This window comes from Oncorhynchus gorbuscha, linkage group LG13 (assembly GCF_021184085.1).
Source record: "Oncorhynchus gorbuscha isolate QuinsamMale2020 ecotype Even-year linkage group LG13, OgorEven_v1.0, whole genome shotgun sequence".
In the NCBI taxonomy this organism is placed as follows: domain Eukaryota; kingdom Metazoa; phylum Chordata; class Actinopteri; order Salmoniformes; family Salmonidae; genus Oncorhynchus; species Oncorhynchus gorbuscha.
The window spans coordinates 61583809-61595238 of record NC_060185.1 but is presented as its reverse complement, the minus strand read 5'-3'; the positions used below and the strand labels follow the sequence as shown (position 1 = coordinate 61595238).

Below are 11430 nucleotides of genomic sequence, written 5' to 3'. Positions count from 1 at the left end.
ACACTACAAAATAACAAATGTGAAAACCGAAACAGTCCTATCTGGTGCAATGACACAAAGACTGAAGACAACCACCCACAAAGTACCCACAGAATATGGCTGCCTAAATATGGTTCCCAATCAGAGACAACGATAAACACCTGCCTCTAATTGAGAACCAATCTAGGCAACCATAGACTTACATAAACACCTAGACTAGAAAACACCCCATAAACATACAAAACCCCTAGACCAGACAAAACACATAAATCCCCCATGTCACACACTGACCTAACCAAAATAATAAAGAAAACAAAGATAACTAAGGCCAGGGCGTGACAGCAGGCTGGACCAATCAGATGGTACTAGGGCACACCTATCTGCTGAGAGCCTGGAGGAGATCTAGGACAAAGGAAGTCAATACCTGAGACAGAGAACGGGATGAGACACCTGGGACAGGGCTCTGTATGTGTGTGTGTGAGAGTGTGCGTGTGTGAGTGTATGTGTGTCCGTGTGTGAGTGTATGTGTTTGTTAGCATGCGTGTGTGTGTGTGTGTGCATGCATGTGTGTGTGCTCGTGTGTGCGTGCGTATGTGTGTGTGTTGTGTGTGTGTGTTCATTTGGAGGCAAACACACTAGGGAGGGGAGAGGAGAGTGAGGCTTGAAGCAGCTACGGAAAATAAACAACTTGCATTGCTCTTTGAGTATGCTGCGTCTGTATTTGAAGTGCAAGTAAGAAGGAAAGCATTACAAGCAGGTGGCTCTTGAAATCTGTCTGCCTAATGTAAAGTATTATGGAACAAGTCTGCCATGTTGGTTCTGGTAAGGTGACATATTTTGTCATTGTATTTATTATGGATCCCCAAGGCAGCAGCTACTCTGCCTGGGGTCCAGCAGAGTTAAGGCAGTTTAAACCATTTAAAAAAACATTACAATACATTCACAGATTTCACAACACACTGTGTGCCCTCAGGCTCCTACTCCACCCCTACCACATATGTACAGTACAAAATCCATGTGTACGTGTGTGGATAGTGCGTATGTTATTGTGTGCGTGTGTATACATGTGCCTGTGCCTATGTTAGTGAGGCTTCACAGCCTCCGATGTTCCATAAGGTGATTTTCTATCGGTCGTATTATGGCTGCAAGACAGTGTTGCAGGTACGCGTCCAGAAATGGCCTCGCATTCCCCATTTAGTGCACTTATTTGACCCAAAACCTATGGGGGCATGTTGGATGAATATAAATAGACATGCTTTTTCTTTGCTCAAGAACTCGATAGCGTCTGTAGAAGCTGTCAGTGGTGATGCATGGTGACTACTTTATCCCAGTATCTAATAAATCATCCATTGTTTGCTCCCTTCACCCTACACTTGGCTGGGTCATTGTTTCTCTTCCTGCTACGTCTTGTTGTCACATCTTTATTGTTCCTACTGATCCGATGGGCAAACCTCTCTATCAAAACTGTCTCTCACAGTCTCACGGCGGAGTTATACGTTCATCCATGTTTCTCAGACATCTCGTTTAGGCATTAACACCGATTTTTTAAAGATTAGGGTTCAGTTTAGACATTAACTCCGAAGTCTTGAGATCAGGCATTAACTCAGAATGGTTAAAGGAAGGGTTAAGGTTTGGGATAGACTAAACAAAAATCAAGAACATCTTTGCACTGCTGGATTTGACCTTGCAACCTTTGAAATCAGATGCTTACACCCATCTGCCGTCCACATCCACAACACCCTAGCAAAACCGAAACCTACTTGAAGGTAAGAGCACTCACTGTTGCCACTTGTGACCGGTTTCCACCTCATCTCCCGACGTCCTCAGACATGGATGAACGTCGAATACTGACCTGTATCATGGGTGACCTGGCTGCTCTATCACTGCCACCTCTCAAGTACTGTGGAAGATTTGTGGTACATACACACACAAATGCACACGCAAATGCACAAAAATGCACACTCACGCATGGTGTGTGTGCATGACTTAAGCCTGACATGGTGCAGGTTTGATGCCTGGTCATGTAACCTTTCAGAGGCACAATTAACACCTGTCCCAGTGCTCATATGGCATGGTAATCCATGCAAACACATGGGGGACTGCTGTCTGACCTCAGCAAGGACACTAACTATCTCACAGAGAAAAGAGAGGGGAGAGGTGAGGAGAGAGGGAGAGAGAGAGAGAGAGAGAGAGAGAGAGAGAGAGAGAGAGAGAGAGAGAGAGAGAGAGAGAGAGAGAGAGAGAGAGAGAGAGAGAGAGAGAGAGAGAGAGAGAGAGAGAGAGAGAGAGAGAGAGAGAGAGAGAGAAGCATTGCTCTCACTGCAGCCCTCAGCTGATGTTTCCACAGTTTCACAAGCTATTGTGAAAAGGGAAATCCAGACGCGAGCTGCCCAGTTACGCGAGCCTACCAGACCAGCTAAAATACTCTTATGCTCGCTTCAGGCAAGCAACACTGAAGCATGCACGAGAGCACAGGCTGTTCAGGATGACTGTGTGATAATGCTCTCTCGGTAGCCAATGTGAGCAAGACCTTTAAACAGGTTAACATTCTCAAAGCCGCGGGGCCAGACGGATTAACAGGGCGTGTACTCAAAGCATGCGCGGACCAACTGGTAAGTGTCTTCACTGACATTTTCAACCTCTCCCTGACCGAGTCTGTAATTCAAGCAGACCACCATACTCCCTGTGATCACCGACAACAATGAGACAGCCAATAGGAAGGTCAGAGAACTGGCTGTGTGGTGAGGGGACAACAACCTCTCCCTCAATGTGAGCAAGACAAAGGAGCTGATCGTGGACTACAGGAAAAGGTGGGCCGAACAGGCGGGTCGAGAGTTTCAAGTTCCTTGGTGTCCACATCACCAACAAACTGGTCCAAACACACCAAGACAGTCATGAAGAGGTCATGACAAAACATTTTCCCCCTCAGGAGACTGAGCGGCACCACCGAGAGCATCCTGACGGGTTGCATCACCACCTGGTATGGAAACTGCTCGGAATCTGACAGTAAAGCGATACAGAGGGTAGTGCATACAGCCCAGTACATCACTGGGGCCAAGCTTACTGCCATCCAGGACCTAGCCTCGTTATTGTTATTTTATTGTGTTATTTTGTATTATATTTTACTTTCATTTTTTGGGTAAATATTTTCTGAACACGTCTTGTACTGCACTGCTGGTTTAAGGGCTTGTAAGGAATCATTTCACGGTAAGGTCTACACTTGTTGTATTCGGCGCATGTGACAAATAAAGTTCGATTTGATTTGATCTGCTCTTGTTATGCTTTTATTGAGCCGTATATGAAAGGAACAAACAGGAAAAGAACCCTGCAGCATCTCATCCACAGCATGTCAAACCCACACACATACTAAACCCTTCACCTGCCGCCAATTAAAACCTCACGGAATCACACATCAATACAACACGACTTTGACGGAGCAAATGTTTCGACATAACTGGTTGTAACGGGTATCCATTTCTCTATCACAAAAGCTGTTTGCACATGCACAGACGATGAACATGTAATTCCCTGCCCCCCTGTCAAGCGCAGCTCTAGCTATAATAACCTAAACAAACACACAACGGTCTGGGAGAAGGATATTAGCGGAGTCTCCCTCCCCTTCCTCCCTCACAGCTTCTCCAAGTGTACTTTTCAAGGTGCGGGGCTTGGGTATCTCCATGGCAACAGGGAAGCAACCAGGAACAGAAGAGGGTGGAGAGTGTAGGGGGAGGGAGGGTGTAGGGGGGGCAGGTGGGCGGGCGGGTGGCAGACGGGGCTGCTGGGTAGGGTTTGGAACATTGTGACATTATTTCCCAGCAATGCCACGAACAGCTAGAGCTGAGGAAAGTGCTGGGCTCACTTCACAAGGAGTGTGTCTGTGTGTGTTTGTGTGTGTGTGTGTGTGTGTGTGTGTGTGTGTGTGTGTGTGTGTGTGTGTGTGTGTGTGTGTGTGTGTGTGTGTGTGTGTGTGTGTGTGTGTGTGTGTGTGTGTGTGTGTGTGTGTGAGTGAGTGTGCCTTCCTGCCTGCCTGCCTGCCTGCCTGCGTGCGTGCGTGCGTGCGTGCGTGCGTGCGTGCGTGCGTGCGTGTGTGCGTGCGTGCGTGCGTGTGTGTGTGTGTGTGTGTGTGTGTGTGTGTGTGTGTGTGTGTGTGTGTGTGTGTGTGTGTGTGTGTGTGTGTGTGTGAGGCTGAGGGCGATTCTACAAAGCCTTGAGGGCCTTCATGTGATGTACTGTAAATACCTGGTGAAAGATCTCCTCTCTCACACACACACACACACACACACACACACACACACACACACACACACACACACACACACACACACACACACACACACACACACACACACACACACACACACACACACACACACACACACACACACACACACACACACACACACACACACACAGGTGCAGTGTCTCTGTTAGTATTGCGAGGACCTCCAGGTGTTATTGGGCTGTTTTTACCTGCATGCACCCACACTGGCCCAGATATACAGTATCTCACCCTATCTATTTATCTCTCTCTCTCTCCCATTGTTGTTTTACTTTGTAACACAGGTGCATGTAACACGGATGTAACACAGGTGCATGGAGTCACGTGCGAGAGGAGAAAGGAGAGAGACAAGACCACACTGCACAGGTAACCTTGCAGAGCAGAGGTCACAATACACGAATGGAAAACAAAGCTCAAACATGGAACTCACTTTTCTTTTCTTCTCTTTTCGTGTACTTTACTTAATTTCCTAAACGTTTTAAAAGTTAAGATGTGGCAAGGTTCTGTATACCACAATGAAAGAAGATGCCTAAAGACTGGACATGAAACGTAGGATGATTTATATTTGCCTTCGGCCTTTTTTTTTCATTCCCCTCCCGACCTTAGCCTTTCAGTTCCGTCTGCCGCCACGCAAGGCGATGTTGCACCACTGCTTATTCTGACTCCGGACGCTCACTGGATATTCAAAGTTTATGCAAGCTTTTCAGAATGGTGCACAGTGTTGGCGGCGTGACCAGTGAAACATGCACTCCATCACTGGTCTCCATGTTTCACTGAGAATAGTTTAAAGTTACAAAACAACTTTTTCCACTATTAAATTACTATTTCTCGGGTGAAAGGGGAAAGGTTGGTCATTTTCACAGATGTTCCTCTCGTTTATTTAAGCTGTCATGAACTGTCAATCAGTCGCAGCACGCCCAATGTTTTCAGAACTATCCTCATCTACCTCGCGCCTCCCTGCGTGAGTACAGTCAGAGAAATGTGTGGGCGCGCGTGTATGTGTATGTAGATTCGGGGAGTTGTCAGAGCGCAGAGGCAAGGAGCAGGAGCGAGAGAGAGAGAAAGAGTGTGTGTGAGCTAGTGAGATTGAGAAAGCGAGAGAGACAGGGAGAGGGAGGGGTTGAGAGAGAGAGAGAGAGAGAGAGAGAGAGAGAGAGAGAGAGAGAGAGAGAGAGAGAGAGAGAGAGAGAGAGAGAGAGAGAGAGCGCGTTCTCTCCCGGTGCACTTGGCAGTTAGTTGCGGGCTGCTGTGCTGTTGCTGTCGTGGCGGTGTGGCTAGTCGCGGGGAACTTTAGCACACTGGAGCCCGAAGTCCCACTCTCTCACCTGCGCAGTTCGGAGCTGCCATGGGTCTCGCGCCTGGATTGACTATCTTAATCATTCTGTCGGCCTTTCTGCACACGAGTGGCCTATATATCGCCAGTAGCGTAGGTACGTAAACGTGGGACTGTTTATGTTTACAATATTTTGCTGTTTCCATACGCTGGGGGTCAATTGGGTAGACGCAACCTTCTGCGCGCCCAGCATAGTAGCCTGGGCTGTAGGCTGCAGCTACTGTATATACACACCCTAAAAACGTCCCTTTTCAACTTTGGTTTAGTGGATGGATCAAGGTTAGTGGATCAAGGTTCCCGATACTTTTCCCGGAGACTGCTCTCTCTCTGTGCTGTGTCAGGACAGGCAGTGTTGTTAAGTGTGCGTTTCTCTCTCTCCTCTCCTCATCCCGCTCCTGACGCGGGCGGGCGGTTTAGCATTTCGGACAGTCAGGGCAGGGGAATTCACTTTGGCTGTGAAAGGATGCAAGGACAGGTTTGTTGTCGGCGTTTGCCATGGAGTAACCTTGTGTGATTAGGTGGAGATAGAAGCTATCGATTTGGTCACAAGAAGAGAAGGGTCGGGTGTTTTCGATTAGAAATGAACATCTAATCCCCGTTACATTAGATAATAATACTAGTCCTAATAATAATAACAATATACATTGCAGGATAATAACATTGCACAGTTTACGCTTAGTATCCATATCTCACTCATGTTTTGCAGAAAACTTTTATTTAGTGACCATGGGGAAATTATATAGCCTACCAAAACATGTTGGGCTCTGTTATCATGGAATCAGACATGGAATCAGATTGATAAAACCTTGCAGGAATCAAGTATGTGGTGCAGCCTGCTTATTTGCACCGATATTAAATCATGATCTCGGTTACACTCATTGTAGCCCAGTGATTCAAACAAAACACCTTAATATGTATTATCTGTGTTAAGATATCTGTTTAGATAATAATCATGCAAGTGATATTGAGAAGGACAGCGGAGAGTCGTTAGTGTCACTGACGTGATCTAGTGCTGCGGCTTTGAGTAGAGAGTAGTGATATGTGGGCGAGGCGCAGCGTTCTGTCACTAGCGCCCCGGAGCGAGCGTCTCTCTCACGCGTCTAAAAGCTGCCTCCGAGGGAGGTGTCACTGTCAGTGTCACAGTTATGTTGCGGTGCGTCGCCAAGAAAAACGGCCTACAGTGCATTAAGACCTGATTATGGGGGAGAAATAATGATGGTGATGCAATAGGCTAAAATACATTATATTAATTAGGCTGCATGTCTCTCCAAATGTTAACTCCATTGTAACCAGACTTCCCACAGCAAAACAAGCTGACATTGACTACTCTCTTTCATCTGCTTGCTCTGCCCTCACATTTAGCCTCACATTTAAGTGTTTTACCATTTTCTTTTCAGGACAACCAGGGCTACAAGTGGAATATAACATGTACATAAACAGTTGCATTCATGAGTTTTATTGACAAAGGTCAATACAAATTTGGTCAGCCAATCAAAAACCTGATAAAAAATGAATGTATAAGAATGCTGAAAGTATGGATATTGTTTTGCTCATTGGGAAATTCATATTTCATTGCTTGCTGTTTGGGGTTTTAGGCTGGGTTTCTGTACAGCACTTTGAGATATCAGCTGATGTACGAAGGGCTATATAAATACATTTGATTTGATTTGATATCCTACTAGTCAGTGTCAACTAAGAGTTTGTGATAGCAACTATGTGAACTTATAACAGTATTATAGACACGTCCTGGGATTTCCTATGATCTTCTATGTAGAACCCCTTACCTTCGACTCTTGTGTGGCTTGTGAGTGTCATAGAGCAAACAGCACGCAGCCCAGCAAGGACATGGGGTTGCATCTGGGTTCAGGGGTGGGGTGTGTATGTTTGTGTGTCTCTGTGTTGGGCAGGCTTATCTGTTTGATGTCCATGCATATTTTCTCTGTGATCTAGAAGGGATGCAATTAGGAACAGAACATGACATCTCTAACGTAACCCCTCCCCTTTTCCCTAATTCTCTTTCCCATCTCTGCCTATCTCTCTCTGTCTAATTTTCTTATTCTCTCTCATTCCTGCCCTTTCCTATCCTCCTCATCTCCCCCTTCTCCATCCTTTCCTCATCTCCCGCTTATCCTCACTCTGCATTCCTCTCTCACCTCTTCTCTCCTTCTTCTCCTCTCCCACCAACCTCTCTCCTCCTCTACCCCCTTCTCCTCTGCTCTCCCTCACCACCATCCACCTATCCCCTGTCCTTCTCCCTCTCTCCAACCCCCTCTCCGCACCTCCACCTGTCCCACTTGTCGCTCTCCACCCTCTCCTCCCACCACCCTTTTCTCCCTCATTTCCTATCCACCTGTCCCTCTTCCCATCTCTCCCCTCCTCCAACCTTCAGACTCCCTGCAGCATGTCCTGGGGGAGTATGGACTGGTGAGGCCCGTGAGCGTGGACGCAGACGGCCGCTTCCTGTCCCACGCCGTGTCGGCCGGCCGGCCGGGGGTGGGGGCGGGGCAGCCCCATAGGCGCTGGAGGAGGGAGACCGGAGAGAACGGGGGAGGAGGAGGAGATGAAGAAAGAGAGGAAATGTACGAGGAGGATGGAGGGCCCCGACACAGACAGCTTTACTACAACGTCACCGTCTTCGGCCGGGAGTTCCACCTGCGTCTGCGGCACAATGCGCGACTGGTGGCCCCCGGAGCCAAGATGGAGTGGCACGATGATAACGACAGCAACGGGACAGCCACGCGCTCCGAGCCACTGCAGGGAGACTGTTTCTACGTGGGTGAGGTCACAGACACGCCCGGAGCCACCGTAGCAATCAGCAACTGCGACGGCCTGGTGAGTTTGGGTTGTTTGGGTTTAATGCCTGTGTCCGCTGTGAACAGCGCCCATCTAATTGTCTCTTAACACTGTTTCAGTTCTGTACTGAGTTTGACATTCGTCCCGCTCAAGTTTACTGCGCTGTATAGCATTTCCTGTGCGGTTCTTATTGCTGATTGGTGGTGCTTTATCGAGCTCTGTGCTTTATGGAAATCTAGCTCATTTGACTGGATGCATTGCATTGGTGATGTTTCTGTTTTTGTCAAATCTGTTTTTGCTGTTCAGGACTGTGTAAAGATGTTTCTCTCAATTTAGATGGCCTGGAAGGCCTGTGGAGTGAGGTTATGAGTCGCCATTCCTATCCCAATCTTTAGATTGTGTGTGCTTATGTGTCAACGACTGCGAGAGAGAGAGAGAGAGAGAGAGAGAGAGAGAGAGAGAGAGAGAGAGAGAGAGAGAGAGAGAGAGAGAGAGAGAGAGCGAGAGCGAGAGAGGAGCCATGTCCGAGTTTCCATAGGAACGCCCAGTGCGTAGACAGAGAGAGAGACAGAGAGAGAGAGAGAGAGAGAGAGAGAGAGAGAGAGAGAGAGAGAGAGAGAGAGAGAGAGAGAGAGAGAGAGAGAGAGAGAGAGAGAGAGAGAGAGAGAGAGAGAGAGAGGGGAAAGAGAATGAACTCTACTGTGTAACCCCTTGACTTCTCTCTGGTGACTCAGCATGCTTCCTGGTTGACCCCAGGGTTCAGAGGTCATGGAGGGGTCATGTTGCTATTTTGTTGATGCTCCTCGGTGAGGCCCACGCGACGTGTGTAGTAGCTGAGTTGTGTTCTACTTGACTCCACTTTCCACTCAGTCGAAGTCAGAGAGAGGTGACACTGAAGTTTGTTATACAGATGTCATTTGATATATTGAAATAGGCTATGTGATTTGCTTGAGTGTGTTTATTGAAATGATCAAATCAAAAGATTAAGAGTTAGTTGTATTTCTGTTGTCAATGCAATGTTAGGTAGGTATTTTGAAGACTAAATGGAGTGAGCGATGGGTTTGAAATGTCATGCATGGATATTTGGTCTGTGTGTTTGTCTCGGGGGGTGGAGGAGGGAGGCCCCAATGACCTGCATTTTTTTGTCTCTGTGGGACTGCGTATGTGTGTTTGACTTGCCTGCAGAGAAGAGAGGAGGAGAAGAGGAGGACAGGACCCCTCCTCTTAGGGAATAAGAAGAGGAGAATGGAGGGAAAGAAGAGAAGGGAGGAAGAGAAGAGGAGGACAGGACCCCCTCCTCTTAGGGAATAAGATGAGGAGAAGGGAGGTAAAGAAAAGAAGGGAGGAGGAGAAGAGGAGGACAGGACCCCTTCCTCTTAGGGAATAAGATGAGGAGAAGGAGGGAAAGAAAGAAGGGAGGAGGAAAAGAGGAGGACAGGACCCCTCCTCTTAGGGAATAAGAAGAGGAGAAGTGAGGGAAAGAAGAGAAGGGAGGAGGAGAAGAGGAGGACAGGACCCCTCCTCTTAGGGAATAAGAAGAGGAGAAGGGAGGGAAAGAAGAGAATGGAGGAGGAGAAGAGGAGGACAGGACCCCTCTTAGGGAATAAGAAGAGGAGAAGGGAGGGAAAGAAGAGAAGGGAGGAGGAGAAGAGGAGGACAGGACCCCTCCTCTTAGGGAATAAGAAGAGGAGAAGGGAGGGAAAGAAGAGAAGGGAGGAGAGGATGTTCCTTCATTAGACCATTGTTCATTAGTCGACAGCCAACAACTGGAGCCGTTTAGAGCTGAGTACACTGGGGACCCTTTGACCAGCTGAGAGAGCAGGCACCCAGCCAGCAGCCAGACAGCCAGCCAGTAGCCAGCCAATATACTGCCAGCATGGGCACAAGGGGCAGGCCCTACACCACCTCTCTGCTCTGCTCTGGCCTGCCCCCAGCTCACTGCCTGGCCACTAGCCACAATCCAGAGAGAGGGGAAAGGGAGAGAGAAAAGGAGAGAAAGGGAGAGAGAAAAGGAGAGAAAGGGAGAGAGAAAAGGAGAGAAAGTGAGAGAGAAATGGAGAGAAAGGGAGAGAGAAAAGGAGAGAAAGGGAGAGAGAAAAGGAGAGAAAGGGAGAGAGAAAAGGAGAGAAAGGGAGAGAGAAAAGGAGAGAAAGGGAGAGAGAAAAGGAGAGAAAGGGAGAGTGAGGAGATGGGAATGAAGGGAGTGGCAGAGAGGAGAGGGGTGAAGGAAAAGACAGGGAGGGAGAAAAAGAGACAGAAGGGGAGCCAAAGCAGAGTGCAGAGAAACCAAGAGACAAGGAGAGAGACAGGGAGAGAGGAGAGAGAATGAGAGCAAGGCTGGTGTGGAAAAATGAATGGTCTTTGAGGTGAATTGGTTTCTTGCGAAGAAAGCCTATGTGATCAACTGGTGAGGTCTTGTTGAGTAGTTGAGAGGCGGAACAGTGGGCAAAAGGGCGTTGGAGATGGTGGTCATGTGGTGGTGGGGTAAAGGAAAATAAAATTACAGCATGACTGTAGTATGCCCCTTCCCTCAGACTCCCCCACATGTGGGAGAGAATTTATTTTAGTGGAAGAATTTCAGTACAGAAATCATATCCTAAACTTACCTAACCTAGCCTCTTGGAATATTTTATACATCCGTGTGTGTGTGTGTGTGTGTGTGTGTGTGTGTGTGTGTGTGTGTGTGTGTGTGTGTGTGTGTGTGTGTGTGTGTGTGTGTGTGTGTGTGTGTGTGTGTGTGTGTGTGTGTGTGTGTGTGTGTGTGTGTGTTTATAAACCTCGTCCCACTAATGGCTTTCCCCCTGGCCTAGCATACTCGGTCAAAGCTAAAGAAGCTGTTCGAAGTGTGTGTGTGTCATTCTCTGCTCTCCTGTATGCATTAGAAAGACAGCCAGGCTGGAGAAAGAGAGAGCGCGTGTGTGTGTGTTTGGGGATTTTTCTGTAGCAGAGGGAGAGAGAGAGAGCAAAAGATAGATAGAGAGAGAGAGAGAGAGAGAGAGAGAGAGAGAGAGAGAGAGAGAGAGAGAGAGAGAGAGAGAGAGAGAGA

The 11430-nt window shown here is 47.9% G+C and overlaps 1 protein-coding gene across 1 annotated transcript; it reads left to right on the top strand.

The window, feature by feature from the left end:
* The first annotated feature begins 5418 nt into the window (after positions 1–5418).
* On the top strand, positions 5419–9631 carry LOC123993253 (A disintegrin and metalloproteinase with thrombospondin motifs 3). Its single transcript, XM_046295185.1, has 2 exons — positions 5419–5688; positions 7981–9631. Exons 1-2 carry the CDS (start codon positions 5604–5606, stop codon positions 8490–8492), a joined length of 597 nt encoding a protein of 198 aa, XP_046151141.1. The 5' UTR covers positions 5419–5603; the 3' UTR covers positions 8493–9631.
* Positions 9632–11430: the final 1799 nt, after the last annotated feature.

Bases quoted from the DNA above. Each gene is read 5' to 3' on its own strand.
- LOC123993253 (XM_046295185.1), top strand. From the start codon at position 5,604: ATGGGTCTCGCGCCTGGATTGACTATCTTAATCATTCTGTCGGCCTTT. The intron at 5,689-7,980 runs GTACGTAAACGT...TCCAACCTTCAG, and splicing joins ATATATCGCCAGTAGCGTAG to ACTCCCTGCAGCATGTCCTG.